Consider the following 23,604-nt stretch of genomic DNA (forward strand, 5'->3'; position numbering starts at 1 on the left):
GCACTCTACTCAGAACTCCTTCACAGCAAACGAGCCAAAGGTGTGGCAGATGAAACGGTACAAGTACACCATCAAAGCCTCCCTGATACACCTGACTGTCCCTGGCTAAAGACCGCACAAAGTGGAGGAAGAGCATCCGGGAGGGCGCTGAGCACCTCGAGTCTCATCGCCGAGAGCATGCAGAATTCAACTGTGGCATCAAAAAGAGCATGCGGCAAACTTGTCCCACCCAGCCCTTCCCTCAACGACTATCTGTCCCACCTGTGACAGGGACTGTGGCTTCGTATTGGACTGTTCAGCCACCAAAGGACTCATTTTTAGAGTGGAAGCTAGTCTTCCTCGATCCGAGGGACTGCCTATGATGATGATGACCCAGATCTGCACACAATACTCCAGTTGAGGCCGAACCAGTGTTTTATGCAGGTTCAACATAATATCCACATTTCTGTACTCTATCCATCTATTCATGAAAAATAGGATCCCGTAAGTCTTTGTAACCACTTTCTCAACGAGCGCTACAACCTTCAGTTATTGGTGCACACATACTCCTGGGTCTCTCTGTTCACGCACCCCTTTACAATTGTACCCTTTAGTTTATATTTCCTCTCCTCTTTCTTCCTACTATAAAATGTATCACTTTTGAACTTTTCTACGTTAAATTTCATCTGCCACATAGACACGCTGGTGGAATGGGTGGACATGTCTTTCTGAAGTCCATCACCATCCTCCTCACTGTTCACTGTACTTCCAAGTTTTGTGTGAGCTGTAGATTTGGAAATTGTGCCCTGTACATAGGTCATTAATATAAATCAAAAAAAGCCGTGGCCCCAATACCGACCCCTGGGGAACAGCACTTCCTCCAGTCTGAAAAACAACCGTTCACCACTACTCTGTGTGTGTCACTTAGCCACTTTCATATCCATGCTGCCACTGTCCCCGTTATTCCATGGGCTTCGATTTTGCTGGTATTGGTAACACACCTGGGATCAGTAAACACAAAACCCAGTCTGTTAATCACTTTCAGCTACTGGACTTAGCATGTGCCCCACAGCATCTCTTCTACCCTCAATATGTGAATAGAGCATCACATCTGTAAACATGGTTTCAGTTTATATCCACTCAGCAAATCTATTTAAGAAAAGCCTGTAGGCCAATGAGACACTGTTAAAGTGCCAGTGTTATGCTGGTTTGATTGGCATTTTGCCTGTAATAGACTCTGTATTTTGGTCTCCGTATTTACGAAAGGATATATCTGCATTGGAGTCTGTTCGGAGAAGGTTCATTAGGTTGATTCTTGAGATAAGGGGATTGACTTATGAAAATAGCTTGAGTAGATTGGGCCTAAACACATTGGAGTGCAGAAGAATGTGAGGTGATTTTATCGAAACATAAGATTAATGAGGGGGCTCGACAAGGTGGATGCAGAGAGGATATTTCCACTCATAGGGGAAACTAAAAGAAGGAGACATAGTCTTAGAATAAGGGACCGCCCAATTAAAACTGAGATGAGGAATTTCTTCTCTGAGGGTTGTAAATCTGTGGAATTCTCTGCCCAGGTGAGCTGTGGAGGCTGGGTCTTTGAATATATTTCAGGCGGAAATATAGACAGATGTTTGAGCGATAAGAGAGTAAAGGGTTATGGGCAGCTGGCAGGGAAGTGGAACTGAGTCCATGATCAGATCAGCCATGATCTTATTGAATGGCGGAGCAGGCCCGAGGGGTCAAATGGCCTACTCCGGCTCCTATTTATTATGTTCTCATGTTGTAACTGAACATTTCTCCCAGTCTAACCTTGTCTGTAATGAAATATGTGTCATTTAATAAGCCTCAAGTCCTTGCTCATGTCTGCTGCAGATTCAAGTGTTGATTCCGGAGATGAGGGGGTTGACTTATGACGATAGGTTGAGTAGGTTGGGCCTATACACATTGGAGTTCAGAAGAATGTGGTGATCTCAGTGTGGCCCTGAAGGATTGTGTCCAGGCTGAATTTCTGTTCCCCGTGTAAGATCCTCCACACAGATTGTCCTTTTTCAGCTCCAGGCCGGTGATGCTAAACCCTCAGGTGTGAAAGACAAAAATCCACAGCAATGTGTTGGAAGCAACACTAATTTATGTGTCTGTATCCCAAATATTAAACTCCAGTCCAGTTACAAGAGTTATTAACATCAGCGTAACAGGATTTATAAACCCCAACTATCAGAATGAACACAATTCAGTCCAGGATGTGATTACCAGCAGCAATTACAACAGAATCCAACCCCTGCAGTCACTTGTGAACTCGCTGGTGTCTCAGCAGGTTGCCTGACAGAGAGAATCCCTTCCCACACTCAGAGCAGGTGAACGGCCTCTCCCCAGTGTGAACTCGCTGGTGTGTCAGCAGGTGGGATGACCGAGTGAATCCCTTCCCACACTCAGAACATTTAAAAGGCCTCTCCCCAGTGTGAAGTCGCTGGTGTTTCAACAGGCTGGATGATGCAGTGAATTCCTTCCCACAGTCAGAACAGGTGAATGGCCTCTCCCCAGTGTGAACTCGCTGATGTATCAGCAGGTTGGATGATGCAGTGAATTCCTTCCCACAGTCAGAGCAGGTGAATGGCCTCTCCCCAGTGTGAACTCGCTGGTGTATCAGCAGGCTGGATGATGCAGCAAATCTCTTCCCAAAGTCGGAGCAGGTGAATGGCCTCTCCCCAGTGTGAACTCGCTGGTGTATCAGCAGGCTGGATGATACAGCGAATCTCTTCCCACACTCGGAGCAGGTGAACGGTCTCTCCCTAGTGTGAACTCGCTGGTGTCTCAGCAGGTCGGATGACTGAATGAATCCCTTCCCACACTCGGAGCAGGTGAACGGCCTCTCCCCAGTGTGAACTCGTCGATGTGTTTCCAGCTGGGACGGGTAGTTGAAACGTTTCCAACAATCCCCACATTCAAATGGTTTCTCCCCAGTGTGACTGCACTTCTGTCTCTCCAGTTTGGACGATTGGCTGAAGCCTTGACCACACACAGAGCACGTGTACCGTTTCTCCCCACTGTGAACGGTGCCTTCTGCTTCCATGGTCAAAAGCTGATGATATTCCAGTCCCGATGTAGCGAGTGACTGTCAGATCTTGAGGTGATGTTTGGTTTGAGCTTCCAATCTACAAATCCTCCCCTTTTAACACCCTGTAAAGTGAATTTCAAACAGGAAAAGTGAGTGAGAGAGAGAACCCACAAAAACACAAAGGCAGGTTGTGAAATGGAGCTTAATGAGTCTGGTCATTTGTGGGGCCGGCACTAGAAAAAAGTGACCATGAAAGCTGCCGGATTGTCGTAAAAACACATCTGGGTCAGTACTGTCCTTCAGGGAAGGGAACCCACCTCCCTCGACAGGCCCACATGGGAAATTGTTGGTCCCACTGGGCCCAGAAGTACAGGGGGTGAAACCCAGCAGCTTCTCCCCCCTCTCCATCCAGCTCAAACTGATGTAACAAACAGACCCACACAGGAGGCCAGTGAGTGACTTCCACATTCAGCACCCACCTGATACAGAGCGGCTGGGAATTGCTGGGCCTGCTGTATAAATGTAAGTTGTAGTTTTCCTGGTGTGGGGGAGGTGCTTCCCCCGGGGGTTGCTGGTGCCGGGCCCGGTGGCTCTGACTTGGGGCCCCGAGAGCCGGACTCTGTGTTGCCCGGGGCCTGAGAGCTGCACTCGGTGTTGCCCGGGGACTGAGAGCCACACTCGGTGTTGCCCGGGGCCTGAGAGCTGCACTCGGTGTTGCCCGGGGACTGAGAGCCACACTCGGTGTTGCCCGGGGCCCGAGAGCCGCACTCGGTGTTGCCCGGGGACTGAGAGCCACACTCGGTGTTGCCCGGGGACTGAGAGCCGCACTCGGTGTTGCCCGGGGACTGAGAGCCACACTCGGTGATGCCCGGGGACTGAGAGCCACACTCGGTGATGCCCGGGGACTGAGAGCCACACTCGCTGTTGCCCAGTGACTGAGAGCCGCACTTGGTGTTGCCCAGGGACTGAGAGCCGCACTCGGTTAAAAATAAGGCAGACAAAAAGCAGGAAACTATAGACCAGTTAGCCTAACATCTGTGGTTGGGAAAATGTTGAAGAGTTGATTCTTAAAGAAGCAATAGCACGACATTTGGAAAAGCATAATTCGGTCAGGCAGAATCAGCATGGATTTATGAAGGGGAAGTTAAGTTTCACAAATTTGCTGAAATTCTTTGAGCATGTAATGAACAGGGTGGATAAAGAGGGTGTGGTGTATTTGGACTCCCAGAAGGCATTTGACAAGGTGCCACATAAAAGGTTACTGCACAAGATAAAAGTTCACGGGGCTAGGGGTAATATATTAGCATGGATAGAGGATTGGCTAACTAACAGAAAACAGAGAGTTGGGGTAAATGGTTCATTCTTGGGTTGGCAATCAGTAACTAGTGGGGTGCCGCAGGGATCAGTGCTGGGACCCCAACTATTTACAATCTATATTAACGACTTGGAAGAAGAGACCGACTTTAACGTAGCCAACTTTGCTGGCAATGCAAAGATGGGAGGAAAAGCAACGTGTGAGGAGGACACAAATAATCTGTAAAAGGACATAGCCAGGCTAAGTGAGTGGGCAAAAATTTGGCAGATGGAGTATAATGTTGGAAAGTGTGAGGTCATGCACTGTGGCAGAAAAAAAATCAAAGAGCAAGTTATTATTTAAATGGAGAGAGATTGCAAAGTGCTGCAATACAGCAGGACCTGGGGGTACTTGTGCATGAAACACAAAAGGATAGTATGCAGGTGCAGCATGTGATCAGGAAGGCCAATGCAATCTTGGCCTTTATTGCAAAGGGCCTGGAGTATAAAAGCAGGGAAATCTTGCTACAGTTATACAAGTTATTGGTGAGGCCACACCTGGAATACTGCGTGCAGTTTTGGTTTCCATATTTATGAAAGGATACACTTGCTTTGCAGGAAGTTGAGAGAAGGTCCACTGGGTTGATTCCGGAGATGAGGGGGTTGACTTATGAGAAAAGGTTGAGGATGTTTGGCCTCTACTCATTGAATTCAGAAGAACTTTTGAGAGGTGATTTATCGAAACGTATAAGGTAATGAGGGGGCTTGACAAGGTGCTAGCAGAGAGAATGTTTTCACTGATGGGGGAGACTAGAAATAAGGGACATAATCTTAGAATAAGGGCCCCACCATTTAAAACTGAGATGAGGAGGAATTTCTTCTCTGAGAGTTGTAAATCTGTGGAATTCGCTGCCTCAGAGACCTGTGGATGCCAGGACATTGAATATATTGAAGACAGAGATAGACAGTGTCTTAACCGATAAGGGAATAAGGGGTTATGGGGAGTGGGCAGGAAAGTGGACCCAAGTCTATGATCAGATCAGCCATGATCGTATTAAATGGTGGAGCAGGCTCGAGGGGCCGTATGGCCTGCTCGTGCTCCTATTTTTTATGTTCTTATTTTCTTATGTAGTCTCATAATGGGAGTGTGGATTTTACTCATATCTGTCCATCTCTGGTATGTGGATGAGGGTTTTACTCTGTATGTTAGTTTCTGATACGAGAGGTGGATTTTATCCTGTACCTGTCAATTTCTGGTAATTGCCTGTGGGTTTCATTCTGTATCAAAAAGGGCCACATTACAACATAATTCTAAAAGGATAAAGAGTGTTGAAAAAAACAAGCCTGAAGGCTCCGAGTCTCAAAGCGAGGAGCATTGGTAATAAGGTGGACAAATTAACTGCACATATAGCTGTTAACGGATATGATGTAATTGGGATTACAGAGATATGGCTCCAGGGTAACCAAGGCTGGGAACATAATATGCAGTGGTATTCAATATTGAAGTAAGAAAAGGAGGTGGGGTAGAATTAATGGTTAAAGAGGAGGTTAATGCAATAGTAAGGAAGGACATTGGCTGGGATAATGTGGAATCTGTATGGGTAGAGCTGCGAAACACCAAAGGGCAGAAAACGTTTGGTGGTCTGTAAACAAACCCAACTAACAGTCGTAGGGAGGTTGGGGATGGCATCAAAAAGGAAATTAGGGACACGTGCAATAAGGGTACAGCAGTTAACATGGTTGACTTTTACCTACACATTGATTGGGCTAACCAAACCGGTAGCAATATTGTGGAGGAGGATTTCCTGGAGTGTATAAGGGATGGTTTTCTAGACCAATATGTCGAGGAACCAACTAGAGAGCAGGCCATCCCAGACTGGGTCTTGTGTAACGAGAGAGGATTAATTAGCAATTAGTCGTGCGTGGCCCCTTGGAGAAGAGTGACCATAATATGGTAGAATTCTTCATTAAGATGGAGAGCGACACAGTTAACTCAGAGACTAGGGTCCTGAACTTGAAGGAAACTTCGATGGTATGAGACGTGATTTGGCTGGGATAAACAGGCGAATAATACTTAAAGGGTTGATGGTGGATAGGCAATGGCAGACATTTAAAGATCACATGGATGAATTAAAACTATTATACATCCCTGTCTGGCGTAAAAATAAAACATGAAATGTGGCTCAACCGTGGCTAACAAGGGAAATTAGGGACAGTGGCATATAAATTGGCCTGAAAAAGCAGCAAACCTGAGGACTGGGAGAAATTTAGAATTCAGCAGAGGAGGACTAAGGGTGTAATTAGGAGGGGGAAAATAGAGTATGAGAGTAAGCTTGCAGGGAACATAAAAATTGACTGCAAAAGCTTCTATAGATAAGTGAAGAGAAAAAGATTAGTGAAATCTAATGTAGGCTCCTTGCAGTCAGAATCAGGTGAATTCATAATGGGGAACAAGTAAATGGCAGACCATTTGAACAAATACTTTGGTTCTGTCTTCACTAAGGAAGACACGAATAACCTCCCGAAAATACTGGAAGACCGAGGGTCCCGCGGGAAAGAGGAACTGAGGGAAATCCTTATTCATCAGGAAATGGTTGGAGGGAAACTGATGGGACTGAAGGCCGATAAATCCCCAGGGCCTGATAGTCTGCATCCCGGAGTAGTTAAAGAAGTGGCCCTAGAAATAGCAGATGCATTGGCGGTCATTTTCCAACATTCTATAGATTCTGGATCAGTACCTATGGATTGGAGGATAGCAAATGTAACCACACTTTTTAAAAAAGGAGGAAGAGAGAAAAGAGGGAATTATAGACCGGTTAGCCTGACATTGGTGGTGGGGATAATGCTGGAATCAATTATTAAAGATGTAATAGCATAGCATTTGGAAAGCAGTGACAGGATCGGTCCAAGTCAGCATGGATTTATGAAAGGGAAATCATGCTTGACAAATCTTCTTGAGTTTTTTGAGGATGTAACTAGTAGAGTGGAAAAGGGAGAACCAGTGGATGTGGTGTATTTGGAATTAAAAAAGGCTTTTGACAACGACCCACACAAGAGATTAGTGTGCAAAATTAAGGTACATAGTATCGGGGTTAATGTATTGATGTGGAGGGAGAACTGGTTGGCAGACAGGAAGCAAAGAGTGGGAATAAACAGTTCCTTTTCAGAATGGCAGGCATTGAATAGTGGGGTGCCGTAAGGTTCAGTGCTGGGATCTCAGCAATTTACAACATCCATTAATTATTTAGATGAGGGAATTTAACGTAATATCAACAAATTTGCAGATGACACTAAGCTGGGTGGCAGTGTGAGCTGTGAGTAGGATGCTCAGAGGCTGCAGGGTGACTTGGACAGGTTAGGTGAATGGGCAATTGCATGGCAGATGCAGTGTAATATGGATAAATGTGAGGTTATTTTCTTTGGGGGCAAAAACAGGAAGGCAGATTATCTGAATGGTGGCAGATTAGTAAAATGGGAGGTGCAAAGAGACCTGGGTGTCATGGTGCATCAGTCACTGAAGGTAGGCATGCAGGAACAGCAGGCAGTAAAGAAAGCAACTGGCATGCTGGCCTTCATAGCGACGGGATTTGAGTATAGGAGCAGGGAAGTATTACTGCAATTGTACAGGGCCTTGGTGAGACCACACCTTGAGTATTGTGTGCAGTTTTGGTCTCTTAATCTGAGCAAGGACGTGCTTGCTGTTGAGGGAGTGCAGCGAAGGTTCACCAGACTAATTCCTGGGATGGCAGGACTGACATATGAAGAAAGACTGGCTCGGCTAGGCTTATACTCACTGGAATTTAGAAGAATGAGAGGGGATCTCATACCAACATATAAAATTATGACGGGACTGGACAGGTTAAAGGCAGGAAGAATGTTCCTGATGTTGGGGAAGTCCAGAATCAGGGGTCACAGTCTATGGATAAGGGGTAAGCCTTATCGGACTGAAATGAGGAGAAACTTTTTCACCCAGAGAGTGGTAAACCTGCGAAATTCTCTACCACAGAAAGTTGTGGAGTCCAGTTTGTTGGATTTATTCAAGAGGGAGTTAGATGTGGCCCTTACGGCTAAGGGGATCAGGGGGTATAGAGAGAAAGCGGGAATGAGGTACTGAAGTTGCATGATGAGCCATGATCATATAGAATGGTGGTGCAGGTTCGAAGGGCCGAATGGCCTGCTCCTGCACCTATTTTCAATGTTTCAATGTATCTTTCCATTCTTGGTGACTGAGTGTGTATTTTGTGCTGTATCTGTCCATCTCTGTTATGTGAATGTGAGCTCTTCCCCATACCCGTCATTCTCCAGTATGTTAGTATTGTTTTACTGTGTACCCCCAATTCCTGATAGAGTATTCGTTTTACTTTCTAACCGTCACTTTGTGTTATGGAGGTGAGTGTTTATGCTGAATCTGTCGGTCTCTGGTAAATGAGTCTGAGTTTCACTCTGTATCTATCTGTCTCTGCTGTGTGAGTGTGGGCCTTTCTCTGTATCTCTCCATTTCTGCAATGGGAGTCTGGGTTTTATTTTGTACCCATCAAGTTCTGACATGTGATTATGGGCCTTACTCTACACCTGCCAGTTTCTGCTTAATTGTGAGTGGGCTTTCCTTTGTACCTGTCAGTTTCTGGAATGAAAGAGAGGTCTTTACCCTGTACCTGTCAATTACTGGTTCGTGAGTCTGGGCATGTCACTGTATGTCAATTTATGTTATGGGAACAGGATTGTAATAAGTCAGCCTCTGATGTGTGAGTGTGGGTTTTATACTGTATTTCTCAGTCTCTCATATGCAAATGTGTGTATTTTTCTGTAACTGTCAGGTTTTGTTGTGTGTTCAGGTTTAATCTGTGCCTCTCAGTTTCTGCTATGTTAGACTGTACCTATTTGTTCCTGCTTCCTGATTGTATGTTTTAGACTGTACCTGTTAGTTGCTGCTATGTGTGTATGGAATTTACTCTCTATCTGCTTGTCTCTGGTATGTGAACATGAGAATCAATTTTACTTTTAACCTGTATTTCTCTGATATGTGAGTGAAGATTTTGCCTTCTACCTGTCATTTTTCTGATGTGTGTGTGTGTGGGTTTTACTCTGCCCCTATCAGTTTCTGCGATGCAAGTAAAAATTTTACTTACTGCATTTCAGTTTTCCGACATGTGCTCATGGGATTTACACTTTACCTCTCACTCTCTGGTATGCAAGTGGGGATTTTATTCTGTTACTGTCACTTTCATATATGTGGGTGTGTGTTGTATACTGTATCTGTCAGTCTATGGTACGGGAATGTGGGTTTTATTCTGCACCTGTCATCTTCTGGTATGTTCAGGGGTTTAAATACTGAATCTGTCAGATTCTGAAACGTGAATATGGCTTTGGGTCTGTATTAATCAGCTTCTGATATGCGAGTGTGGTTTATACATTCTATTGGACATTTTTTCTGATATATGATTGTATTTTATTCTCTACCTGCCAGTTTCTGGCAAGTGAGTGTGGGTGTTTAATGTACCTTTCAGTGTGATCTGTTTCAATGGTGAAACAGCATGTGATTATACTGCTCCATGTGGCTGTAAGATTCACAATGTAACTCTGCCACTTCGAATCACTGTGGGACAGACAGCTTCTGCTGCCTGTGACAATAGGATTGAGGCCAGTTCCGTGTCTCTGCGCTCTGTGAGTGATAATCGACTTACTGTGTGTGAGAAGGAGCTGCCTGCACTGTTCCTTGTGTTCCGGGTGGAGGAAAGCTCACATTTGTTCTGGCTGAAGAATTTTGCTCTGAGAATAATAATACGAGAACATTATTAGTTCTAAGATATGGATGCAGGGGAGAATATGAGGGAGCGACAATGTATCTCTTGATCATCAGCAACATGGTTCTGGAGAACTCAGCTCACCAAAGCTATATAAACGGTCTTTAAAATATCTTCTCCCACACTCCTCTCCTGGTGCCTGCAATAGATGCACTTAGTGAGATTGCCCACACCCTCACTGTCAGGCTGTGTTTCCACTGCTCACTGCCCAAGAACAACAGACACGGTGAGATTCGAACTAAATCAGGAACATTCACTGCTGATTTGGGGAAAGAAAGCAGCAATGATTTGAAAGAGCGAGGTGGTTTACTTCCTCTGTTACCTGACACTGTCCACACACAGCCCGAGAATGGCCTCTCCCTTCCCCCACTCACATCATGTTCCAGAACGAGTTCCTGCTCCACTCTGCCTCTTACACACAGCCCCCGAGGGAACTAAACCAGGAACGTTCACTCCTGGTTTGGAGAGAGAAAGCAGCAGATTGTAAACAGCAGATTCTGCCCATTCTGTCTCCCTTACCCTGGACACACGCTATCCACACACAGCCCGAGAATGGCCTCTGCCTTCCCCCACTCACACCACACACTGACACTGATTCTTGGTCCACACTGCCTCTTACACACAGCCCCCGACTCCCCCTGAACTCCCCCCAGACTCAATGCCGATCTATGAGCCCATCTGCGGACACGCTCCCAATGCGCTGTGCTGCTGTAAGGAGGCTGCTGCTCGCTGCCTTACCCCGGGGCCGCGGTGTCTCCATTCCTGGCTGTTTTAAACCATCTTCTTCCGCTCACTGAGTGAATGGCAATCACGGGCAGGGCTGGGGGAGGGGAGCGCACATGCGCTCTTCTGCTCACTGGGAATCGACACCGGGGGTGGGGCTGAACCGCGCATGTGCAGCTCTCTGCAATAATTCAATCTCTAAAAATTAAAGTGCACTTTGCCCAATTTACTTTTATCAGAATCTGAGCAAAGGAACTGGGCCTGGGGGGAAAGGACAGAGAATGATTAAAGCTGCAAGCCTTGTCCCTTGGAGATGATCAATTTGGGATCATTCCGTACAGGATGTTTCTCTCCATGAGCCCGCGTTCACAAAGAAATCCTGCAGCAACATCGGAGGGACGAGGGACTGGGAGTGTTTGCTGGGAACGTGCAGGAGTTAATATCTGACAGAAACAGTCAGAGATCAGTTTAATAAGAGTAAAACACTCGGTCACTGAGAGTAATACCAAAGTGGATAATCAAGGGGCTATAGTGAGGGAAAAACTTAATTCAATAACTATTCATAATGAAGTAGTACTCAGTAAAATAATGGGACTAAAGGCAGACAAGTCACCTTGCCCTGATGGTTCACATCGTAGGGTCTTAAGAGAAGTGGCTGCAGAGATAGTGGACACATGAGTTGTAATCTACCAAAATTCCCTGGATTCTGGGGCAGTTCCAACAGATTGGAAAACTGCAAATGTAACGGCTCTCTCTAAAAAAGGAGGCAGACAAAAAGCAGGAAACTATAGACCAGTTGGCCTAACATCTGTCATTGGGAAAATGCTGGAGTCCATTATTAAGGAAGCAGTAGCGGGACATTTTGAAAAGCTTGATTCAATCAAGCAGAGTCAGTATGGCTTTATGAAAGGGAAATCATGTTTGACAAATTTGCTGGGTAAGGGGGAACCAGTGGATTTGGTGTATTTGGATTTCCAAGAGGCATTTGATAAAATGCCACATAAGAGGTTACTGCACAAGATAAAAGCTCACTGGGTTGGGGGCAGTATATTAGCATAGATAGAGGATTGGTTAACTAACAGAAAACAGAGAGTCGGGATAAATAGGTCTTTTTCCAGTTGGCAAATGGTAACCAGTGGGGTGCCGCTGGTATCGGTGCTGGCTCCTCAACTATTTACATCTATATTATTGACTTGGAAGAAGGGACCGAGTGTAATGTAGCCAAGTTTGCTATTGATACAAAGATGGGTGGGAAAGCAAATTGAGGACACAAAAAATCTGCAAAGGGATATAGACAGGCTAAATGGGTGGGCAAAAATTTGTCAGATGGAGTATAATATGAGAAAATGTGAGGTTATCCACGTTGGCAGAAATAACAGAAAAGCAAATTATAATTTAAATGGAGAAAAATTGCAAAGTGCTACAGGACAGAGAGACCTGAGGGTGTATGTGCATAAAACACAAAAATTCAGTCTGCAGGTTCAGGAAGTAGTCAGGAAGGTAAATGTAATGTTGGCCTTTATTGTAAGGGGGATAGAATAAAAAGCAGAGAAGTGCTGCTCCAAGTGTACAGGGTATTGGTGGGACCACACCTGGAATACTGTGTGTTTAAGTAGAGAAGTCCTGCTCCAAGTATACAGGGTGTTGGTGAAACCACACCTGGAATACTGTGTGTTTAAGCAGAGAAGTCCTGCTCCAAGTGTACAGGGTGTTGGTGGGACCACACCTGGAATACTGTGTGTTTAAGCAGAGAAGTCCTGCTCCAAGTGTACAGGGTATTGGTGGGACCACACCTGGAACACTGTGTGTTTAAGCAGAGAAGTCCTGCTCCAAGTGTACAGGGTATTGGTGGGACCACACCTGGAACACTGTGTGTTTAAGGAAGGATATACTTACACTGGAGGCTGTTCAGAGGTTGATTCCGGCGAGGAGGGGGTTCTCTGATGAGGACAGGTTGAGAAGGTTGGGACGATACACATTGGAGATCAGAACAATGAGAGAAATCCGAGGTGTGAGAATAAAATAACTCAGCTATTACTTTACCAAAATGGCCGCGCATGCGCTTTGCTGCTCACTGAAACAAGATGACGGAGGACTGACCATGCCTTCCTGTACAAAGATGGCCGCCGTTATGCGGCCTGGGACCGGGAGAAAGCCTGGAGGCTGCAGCCGCCGATATTCCGGGTATTATTCCGGGTATTATTCCGGGCTTCCGGCGGGCACCAGTTGTTTATGAAGCATCCCCGGCTACCCGCTGGTCCTTTACTCACCTCCACCCCGCTGAGTCTGAGCTGTTTTGCGGAACAGATATTCACCATGTCACGCCGCCATTGCACTCACCGCGCATGCTCCAAATACAGCCAGGTCTCGCGCCTGCGCACTGGGTCTCTGGGGTCGGCACATCCTCCGTCGCGGGGAATGCCGCGTAAATACCCAAGACCACGTGAGAGACTGGGACAGGATATCCTGGGCCCCCATTGGGCACTGAACATGTTCATTCTGGCCCTCAGTCATTGTTCCTGCTGCTCTGTATAACCCTGTCCCTGAGCTGGACAGTAATGTTCTGTCTCAATACTGAATAAATCAGCTTGTTTCAAACACCGGGTGTCCAATATTTCATTTCTCCATAAAAAGAGACTAATTAATGTTCCCTTCCCTTCCATTTTAGGCCTTTTCTTACTCTAGATTGTTTCACTTCTCACGTAATTCATCTTTTCCCACATCAAATCCCAAACTTGTTTCATTTGAGTATCCGGCTTGTGGTTGTCTCAGACTGAACCGGCGTGTCTCACTTTACACTCATTTGACGTTCCTTTCAACCAACCCTTGAAAGAACTATCTTGCGTAAGATTGTAAATCAGTTATTTTCTGTATTTAACGATTTTTGAATGTGGTTAATAGATCTCCACACATACTGCATGTGATCAACTTTGAAATGTTCTGACTTTTGAAATTGCCTTTGCTAATATTGATGGGTTAGTTGATTACAATTACTTGTTACTAACATACCTTGCAATATTTCTTGCATCAAAATAATTGTTTAAATATTTCCTTTATCAGGTCTTCAGCTTCCCCACTGATCTCTGTTTCTTCTTGTGGGGTAATCGAGAACTAGGTGGCAAAGTCTGAGCGTAAGGGGGCGCCTATTTAAAATGCAAACGAAGAGGAATTTCTTCTCTCAGAGGGTCGTGAATCTTTGAAATGATCTACCCCAAAGAACAGTGGAGTCTGGGTCACTGAAAATATTTTAGTTGCAGATAGAGTGATTTTTGAAAGATAGTGGAACAAGGTTTATGGGGAGAGGGCAGGGGAATGGAATTGAGGCCAAGATCAGATCAGCCAAGATCTTATTGAATGGCGGGGTGGGCTGAAGGGGCCAGATGGCTACTGCTGCCCCTATTTCTTATGATCTTAGCCTTGGTTAAGGGCTGGGTTTAGATGTAGGTTTAGTGGTTGTGGTTTGTGGTTATTTGTTAGGATTGGGATTAGTGATTCAGGTAGTCAATAGGATATTCGGCTTAGGATATAATGATTAACTTAGAAAGCACTATTGGCAATGTAAGTGTTACTGGACATGCTCTTTTCCATTTCATGTTTTTAACCTCACAGAGCCGAGTCACAAAACAGCCTCACAATGTGTTCATTCAAGGAACCTTCTTTCCAGCGCAAGCCTGGTTTCCTCGCTTCTTTCTGTCAACAACACATCGTAATCTCTACATTTCTCATGGAAAAATAAATTAGTGACATTAGATTTGTGAATTTTGGAACAATAACAGATAGATACAATTGTTGCACTGGTTACATCTAATCATCAACCTGCCTAAAAAGGACTTCTGACGATAAGCTGTCAGCAGGCCCCACCAGTCACCGTCTGATTCCTCCATCGACTCTTCATTCATTATCCACCTCTCCCACTAGAGCTGCTTTCACTGGCATGACCATTCTCCATACTGAGGCTCTCACATTACCAAGCAGAGCATAATCACCGGCACGGACTGGTTAGTCTGAATGGCTCATTTCTGTGTCATTCTGTAATTTTGTAGTCTCATTTAGTGGTCCCTCGATTTGATGATTCATTGTAACTGTTCCCTGGATTTGGTGCCTCAATGTAAGGGGTCCACGGATTTGATGTCTCAGTGTAAGTGGTCCCTGGATTTGATGCCCCAGTACAAGTGGTCCCCTGATTTGGAGTCACAATGCAAGTGGTTCCTCGATTTAGTGTTTTAATGTAAGTGGTCCCTGGATGTTGTCATGTATTCAACTATCATTGCAATACATTTATAAGCTGACCTAAGTTGTACACCTTGAGAACATTGACCATAAAGGGGTGAACATGTGGCAGACACTCCTAACCTGGACTTTCAGGTATAAAAGTGGAAACTCCACCCACCTTCATCGCTTGAGGTCTTGGTAATAAAGGGAACTGTTCACAGAGTGACATTCTCTAAAGTATGGGCCTCGTATCCATTTATACTGTATAGTAAGGACATATCATTGGCGACGAGAAACTGGGATTTAAACCACGTGAGCATAGCCACGGGTAGCACAGAAGAGAGGTACTGTGTTGGCGATGATTGGAACGATTTTGAATGACTACAGCAAAGTTTTGTCACTAAGGAATGGTTGGGACAAGATTCGGCCGACGAACGCAGAGCTCATCTCCTGACGGTTAGTGGATCCAGAACGTACTCCCTGATGAAGGCCCTTCGAGCACTAGAGAAGCTGGGGACAAGACGTTCGAAGAGCTCAGTAGGTTGATCGGGGAACACATTAAACCTGCAAGCAGCATGCACATAGCGAGACACCAGTTTTACATGCACTGGCGGTGAGAAGGGAAAAGCGTTCCTGACTTCATGGCAGATCTCGGGTGACTGGCGAGTGTATGTAAGTTCACAGATACAGGCAGAGCGGAGATGATGCGAGACTTTTTTATTGAGGGCATCGGGCATGCTGGAGTTTTCAGGAAACTGATTGAGACCAAAGACTTGACCTTGGAAGCGGAGGCTCTGATAGCCCAGCCATTTATCTCAGGGGAGGAAGAGACCAGAATGATGTATGACAAAAATCTTGGCTCAAATGCGGCAAACGACCAGGGAGTCAACATTGTTAACGCGGCACACAGTTCTCCAGGCAGACATTGGCAATCGGACATGCCCCAGCGTGCAGTCGAACCCAAAAAGGGAATTCACCAGAGACAATGGCTAGCTGAACGGTGATTCATACGATTGCAATGGACAATGCGGCCAGTAATGGGGCCATCAACACCTGTTAATGGTACACTTAAGGAGAGTTACAGAGACAGTCAGAGACGATCGACTGGTAATGGACCTTTTGTTTCAAAAAACGGGTCCTCCAGCTCATGCTGGAGGTGTGGAGCCAAACACCCAGCCAGAGCCCGCAGGTATCAGCAATATACCTGCAGAAACTGCAACGTCAGCGGTCATTTGGTGCGTATGTGCAGGAAGCCTGAAGCCAGGTTAATGTACGAGGAGGACGGGCCCGATGTAAGCTCCACGAGGCCAAATAAATACTGGGGAAAATCACTGGAAGCTGAAGTTCAGCGAGTTCATGTGGAGCACATATACAGTTAATTTACCAAGACGCCACCGATAATGATGAAAGTGCTCCTCAATTGCATCCCAGTATTAATGGAGCTAGACACGGCGGCCAGCCAGTCCTTGATGAGTATCAACCAGTTTGAAAGATTGTGGGTGTCCAAGGCCAGGAGGCCAAAATTATTGCCGATTGATGCACAGCTTCGGAGATCATTAGGAGAACAGGTTGCCACTCTGGATTGTCCTGAGGGACGGTCCCACACTACTGGGGAGGAGTTGGCTTGCTGTCATGAACTGGAAATAGGACGATGTCAATGCATTTCTTCTATGGAGCGAGTATCATGCTCACAGGTCCTGGACAAATTCGACTCATTATTTCAACCCGGCATCGGCACTTTCATAGGGGCTAAGGGAGTGACTCACATAAACCCGGACGCCAGGCCAGTACCCCACAAGGCCAGAGCGGTGCCGTACATGATGTGGGAAAAAATAGAATGCAAATTAGACCGCCTGCTGAGGGAAGGCATCATCTTGCCAGTTGAATTCAATGACTGGGCGAGCCCGATTGTGCCGGTGCTCAAGGCGGATGAGTCGATCAGGATATTTGGCGCTTACAAGGCCACCATCAATCGGGTGTCACTCCAAGACCAGTACCCGCTACAAAGAGCAGAGGACCGCTTTGCGACACTATCCGCTGGAAAAACATTTTCAAAATTGGACCTGACCTCATCTCACATGACCCGGGAGGTGGCGAGTGAGTCGAAAAGGCTGACCACCATCACGACACACAAGGGGTTGTTTGAGTATAACAGATGTCCGTTCGGGATTCGTTCAGCCACCGTGATCTTTCAGCAAAATATGGAAAGCCTCCTCAAATCGATTCCAAGGACGATGGTTTTTCAGGACGACATCCTCATCACGGGTCGCGATGCTGAAGAACACCTCCAGGACCTGGATGAGGTGCTACTCAGACTGGACCGGGTAGGGCTGTGACTGAAAAAGGCAAAGTGCGTATTCTTAGCTCCAGAGGTAGAATGCCTGGGGAGGAGGGTAGCAGCAAATGGGATCAGACCTACTGTGTCCAAAACGGAAGCGATCCGGAGAGTACCCATACACCGTAACACGACGGATCTGCATTCATTTCTGGGGCTCCTGAAATATTTTGGGAATTTTCTTTCCAAATTGAGCATGCTGATAGAGCCGCTACACGTGCTCCCACGCAAAGGTCGCGATTGGGTCTGGGGCAACAGCCAGGAAAGTCGCTTTTGATAGAGCACACTACTTGTTATGCTCCAACAAACTGTTAACATTACATGGCCCATGCTCGACCTGCTTCTCTCTGGAAAGAGAGAAGATTGCCTGGAAGTATCCCAGACTGAGGAAATTCAGAATCACGGTCACCTTCACAGCTAGTAGCAGCGCTGTCCTTGTCATGGAGTGAGGCTGCAGGTTTGGTTACAAGAGTTGGCAGAGTTCTGTGAACACCTCCGTTGTAAAGAGCAGACACCTCCCACACTGCTTCTGGCTCAGGCTGACGTAAAAGAATTGCTCTTGGAAGGCCCTAGTTTGGCAGGAAATTTGAGCTGGAGACAGATCATAAATCCCTAACATCCCTTTTGGCCTCAACAAGGCCATAAATGCGAATGTGTCGGCCCGCATACAGAGGTGGGCACTTACGTTAGCTGCCTATGACTACACAATTCAGCATAGACAGTGCACTGAACACTGTGCCGACGCACTCAGCAGGCTCCCAGTTGCCACCACTGAGGGGACAACTGAGCATGATGCTGAGATGGTCATAGCTGTTGAAGCTTTCGAAAGCGAAGTTTCACCTGTGACAGCCCGTCAGATTAAAGTCTGGCCAAATAAAGACCCGCTACTGTCTTTTTAGTTAAGAAATTTGTCCTGAATGGGGACTGGGCAGCCACGTACAGGACATGCCCTGAGAAATTTAAACCGTTTCATAGGCACAAGGATGAACTCTGGATTCAGGCCGCTTGCCTACTATGGGGAAACCGAGTAGTCATGTCCCAGAGGGGCAGAGAGGTGTTTATCAGAGAACTACACAATGAACACCCGGGCATTATCATGATGAAGGCAATTGTCAGGTCACACATTTGGTGGACAGGAATAGATGCAGACGTGGAACTTTGTGTTCGCAGTTGCAACACGTGTGCTCAGCTGGTCAACGCACCTAGGGAAGCCGCCCTTAGCCCCTGGTCCTGGCCCGCCGAGCCATGGTCACGCATCCATGTGGACTACGCAGGTCCTTTCATGGGAAAACTGCTTTTTAGTTGTAGTAGACGCCTACTGCAAATGGATTGAGTGTGCCATTTTAAATTCAAGCACATCCTCTGCCACGGTAGAAATTCTACGGGCAATGTTCGCCGCCCATGGTCTACCGGATGTCATGGTCAGCTACAATGGCCCGGGCTTCACAAGCATTGATTTCCAAGACTTCATGGCAGGCAATGGAATCAACCATGTCAGAATGGCACCGTTCAAGCCGGCCTCAAATGGCCAGGCGGAACGAGCAGTGAGGATAATCAAACAGGTAATGCTCAGAATCCAAGGGGGTTCCCTTCAAAGGTGCTTTATCACGCCTGCTGTAGGCCAATAGATCCCGACCACACTCGCTCACAGGGGTTCCACCCGCAGAGCTGCGAATGAAAAGGACTCTCAAAACCACGTTATCCCTATACACCCTGCTATGAAAGAAATTGTTGAGAGCAGGCGTCAGTCACAATGTAACTACCATGACAGGAATGCGAGGGCGCAATTATTGATGTCAATACACTCTTTTTGTCCTTAATTACGCTGCAGGGCCCAAATGGCTTGCAGGCACTGTGATTGCCAAAGAGGGAAATTGGGGTTTTGGTAATTAAACTTACCAATGGACAAATCTGCCGCAAACACGTGGATCAAACTAGAAGGAGGTTCAGCAACTCCATAGAAGAAGCAGAGGAAGAACACGATGGAGAGTTTACTCCACCACAGGTGACTGAACACCGGAATCAAGTGGAGGAGAGCCCAGTCACTGTGGGCAGTCCAGACAGGCCTGAGGCACCGCAAACAGCAGGCACTCAGGCCAGCGCCCAGCAACCGGAACCCCAACTCAGGCGCTCTACAAGGGAGCGTAAACCACCAGAGAGACTTAACCTGTGATCCCAATAAGACTTTGCGGGGGAGGTGATGTCATGTATTCAACTATCATTGTTACACATGTATAAACTGACCGAAGTTGTACACCTTGAGAACATTGACCAACATGGGGAGAACTTGTGTGAGACACTCCTAACCTGGACTTTCAAGTATAAAAGGGGAAGCTCCACCCACCTTCATCACTTGAGATATTGGTAATAAAGGTAACTCGTCACAGAGTGACCTTCTCTCAAGTATGGGCCTCGTGTGCATTTATACGGTATAGTAAGGACATATCAGATTTGGTGTCACAATGTAAGTGGTCCCTGGATTTGGTGTCACAATGTAAGTGGTCCCTGGTTTTGCTGTCACAATATAAGGGAATCCTGGATTTGTTGTCAACAGCACCTCATCATTGGGACTGTGGACAACCCCGCAGACCAGCAACGCATTCAGCACAGAATGATCCCACTAAAATCTATTCCCAATTAACACTACCCACATTAATTCACCAGAAACAGCCCAGTGCCTGCAAGGAACTGCAGCCCCATGTCTAACTTCAGTGGAACACACAATACAAAACAATTTAAAGGAAAAATAAACACATCATAGTTCAACAAAGGCAATTAATGGGTAGTAAATACCCCTCACTCATACCCCTCCTTCACCTCTACTCTCCAACTTCCCCTCCCCAACTACTCTTTCGCCCCTACTCTCCAAACCCCTCACCCCAACTCCTCTATCACCACATTTCTGTCAAACCCTCAGCCGAACTCCTCTTTCACCCTTCTCTCCAAACCCCTCCCCCAACTCCTCTTTTCCCCCGACAATTTCATTTTCCACATCACTTACACAAGTAATCCACACTGGAAGTAAATCTAGGAGCTTCTATGTAATGGTAAGGTGATCACTGGACAATAAAGTGCAGAGACTGGTGGGTGGCTGCTCATTACCCTCGGTGAGATTTAATCCCCTTACCACTGAATACTGCGGACAGACGGTCACCTTGGTAACGGAATCGTCATTGTGACATCACTTTCTAAACAAGGGCACACAGGACAATGGGTCATCAATAAATGGTAAAGGGATTAAACACTCTGCAATTACATCATTAATAATAGGAAATAAATGCTGAAAAATAACTGGCGAAGATAATAGCTTATCTCTGTGGAATTCCCGAGCAAACAATAAGAGTGATGTGTTTAGTTTACACACACACACACTTACACATATATATGTAGCAAAGACTTTGTGTGCACACTTTTCATTTGTTGTGCTTAAGCTGATCCAATATGTTTTATTAGGTCTTGCTGCGTCAGAATATAAAGATACCGCACGCTATTGCTCCTCCTGCTGCCTGGAGGAATGGACCAGATATTTAAAGGGACAGGGACTCCATTTTATCTACCTAATTATACTTAAAAGAACAGTCCAGTTTATCTCGCAATGTCGGAGAACTTGACAAGCCGAGTTCCCATTAACAGTCGCTCCCTTCTGTAATGTGCCGTGATTGTAAAGCTATTTATTTTCAGTGACTTGAGCCTTTCTATAATGTTTCAGTTGTTTTTGATGATCCATTTTTTTGCTTTTATATTTGAAAGGATTTCAGAATTGTGCATTGCGACGAAGGTTTTGTTTAAAGGTGGATTTAAGTTTGTTTGAAAATATTCTTTCTAACCCTCCCCCAACCCCACAAATTTTAGAAGACTCTGCAATAATGACTGGGAAGGTCCCAAGTTGGATCCTTGGTCTGGGCTGTAAGTTGTTCTCTGAGTCAAAGCAGCAGTTCAGGGGTTCTAATTGTCCTCACTACCACTGGGCTAAATATATGTAAAAATTATCCAGTGCCCTTGCTTCTGATACCGATCCAGTGACATCAACAGGGACGTGTGTGGATGTAACTTGAGGGAAGGATTGAACTCGGCTCTGATGCCGATCACAGTGTAAATTTCTATCCTGTACTTAAAGTATCAACTTTTGTAACCTCCATTCGCAAGGTATGAGAAGGGGAGGATCTGCAGCTTGGAATCTCAAATCAACCATCACGTCAAGATTTGAGGGAATCATCGGATTCATCAGGATCACCTTATCATCAGCCTTTGGAAAAACACCAATCACAGCGGGGAGAAACAGGCCATATGTTCTGTGTGTGGATGCACCATCAACCAATCGTCTAGCCTGTGATACTCGTGTGCCCAGCTGACTCAACACTGTAAATGTGGGGACAGTGGGAATAGATGGAGATGCGCGTCGGGTGAAAACACATCAGGGAGAGGCCGTTTACCAGCTGAGAGTGGAAAGAGATGCAGTCGCTTATATCAACAACTGCTGTAGGCACATGCTAAGTACTGTCACTGAAAGTGATTAACAGACTGAATTTTGTGTTCAGTGATCCCGGGCGTGTTAGCTATCCCTAACCTGGACACCAAGGCAAAGAGAGGCACTCTGGAAGGTGTGTGGAACTGGGAATTGTCCCTGAGAGTAACCAAAGGCATGAGAATGGAAACAATCGAGAGTTAGAAAGGAGAAAAGGCCTCAAATGAAGCAGTCGGTAACACAATATCAATAGTCGCCTCTTATCACAGAGATATCAAATATTGACACATTGTGTAATTTTACATATCATTATATTAAACTCCAGCCCAGTTTTCAGAATGATTACCATCAGCAGAAACAAATCCCAACTGAGAGAACAAACATGATTCAGTCATACTATGATTAACAGCAGTAATAACAGTAGAACCAAACTCCTGCAGTTATTTGTGAACTCGCAATTCAGATAACTGAATGAATCTTTTCCCACACTTCCCCAGTGTGAAATCGCTGGTGTTTCAGCAGATGATGGAGTGAAACCCTACCCACACACGGAGCAGGTGAACGGCCTCTTCCCGGTGTGACTGTGACAATGAATTTATAGATCACACTGGGAGGTGAATCCCTCCCCACAGTCTCCACATTCCCACGGTTTCTCCATGGTGTGGGTGTCCTTGTGTCTCTCCAGTTTGGACGATCAGTTGAAGATTTCTCCACACAACACCACGACACGTGTAGCTTCTCTCCGCTGTGAATGGTGCGAAGTTTTCTCAGGCTGTGTAACTGGTTGAAGCTCTTTCTTGTGCACTGGAGCAATCTCACGCAGATGTTTGTGTGTCGTGGTGCTTTCCCAGATGTTTGAAATATTGTCCCACAGAGAGAACAGACAAACATTCCTGCTTCAACATTCAAAGGCCGAGGATGTTGATCATTTCCACCTTACATGGTTGGGTTCAGACCTGCACCAGCTGTGTGCAAAGTGAGAATAAAATCAATGAGATGCTGATTTTCTCTGCTGGCCACTGGGTCTTTTCTGCTGGCCCAATAGGGTGAGACTGTGTTGCCCGATAGGCTGAGCCTGGGCTGGCCCAATAGGATGAGCCTGTGCAGCCCGATAGTGTGAACCTGTGCTGGCCCGATAGCGTAAAACTGTGCTGGGCCGATCGGGTGAGACTGTGCTGCCCGATAGTGTAAAACTGTGCTGGGCCGATCGAGTGAGACTGTGCCGGCCCGATAGGGTGAGCCTGGGCTGGGCCAATAGGATGAGACTGTGCTGGCCCGATAGAGTGAGACTGTGCTGGCCCGATAGTGTGAGACTGTGCTGGCCCGGTAGGGTGTTACTGTGCTGGCCCAATAGAGTTAGACTGTGCCGGCCCAAAAGTGTGAGCCTGTGCTGGCCCGATAGTGCGAGCCTGGATTGGCTCGATAGGGTGAGGCCGGGTTAGCCCAATAGGGTGAGCCTGTGCTGGCCGATAGTGTGAACCTGTGCTGGCCCGATAGGGTGAGACTGTGATAGCCCAATGGGATGAGCCTGTGCTGGCCCAATATTGTGAGATTGTGCAGGCCCGATAGTGTGAATCTGTGCTGGCCCGATAGTGCGAGCCTGGATTGGCTCGATAGGGTGAGGCCGGGTTAGCCCAATAGGGTGAGCCTGTGCTGGCTCAATGGGGTGAGCCTGGGCTGGCCTGAGAGGCTGAGGCCGGGGTGTCCCAATAGGGTGTATCAGTGCTGGCCCAAT

At 46.4% G+C, this 23,604-nt stretch overlaps 1 protein-coding gene across 3 annotated transcripts; it reads right to left on the reverse strand.

Moving 5' to 3' along the window:
- Positions 1-241: 241 nt before the first annotated feature.
- Positions 242-13,203, reverse strand: LOC139253839 (zinc finger protein 154-like). Of its 3 annotated transcripts, none has more exons than XM_070873592.1 (3): positions 13,128-13,203; positions 10,015-10,099; positions 242-3,159 (listed from the first exon to the last, which is right to left on the reverse strand). In XM_070873592.1, the coding sequence occupies exon 3, from the start codon at positions 3,050-3,052 to the stop codon at positions 2,267-2,269; it is 786 nt and encodes a 261-aa protein (XP_070729693.1). In that variant the 5' UTR covers positions 3,053-3,159; positions 10,015-10,099; positions 13,128-13,203; the 3' UTR covers positions 242-2,266. The 3 variants fall into 3 exon arrangements, with proteins under 3 accessions (XP_070729693.1, XP_070729694.1, XP_070729695.1); XM_070873593.1 differs by lacking the exon at positions 13,128-13,203 and adding an exon at positions 12,754-12,886; XM_070873594.1 differs by lacking the exons at positions 10,015-10,099; positions 13,128-13,203 and adding an exon at positions 12,754-12,886.
- Positions 13,204-23,604: the final 10,401 nt, after the last annotated feature.

Source organism: Pristiophorus japonicus, unplaced genomic scaffold (genome assembly GCF_044704955.1).
Source record: "Pristiophorus japonicus isolate sPriJap1 unplaced genomic scaffold, sPriJap1.hap1 HAP1_SCAFFOLD_52, whole genome shotgun sequence".
Taxonomy (NCBI): Eukaryota; Metazoa; Chordata; class Chondrichthyes; family Pristiophoridae; genus Pristiophorus; species Pristiophorus japonicus.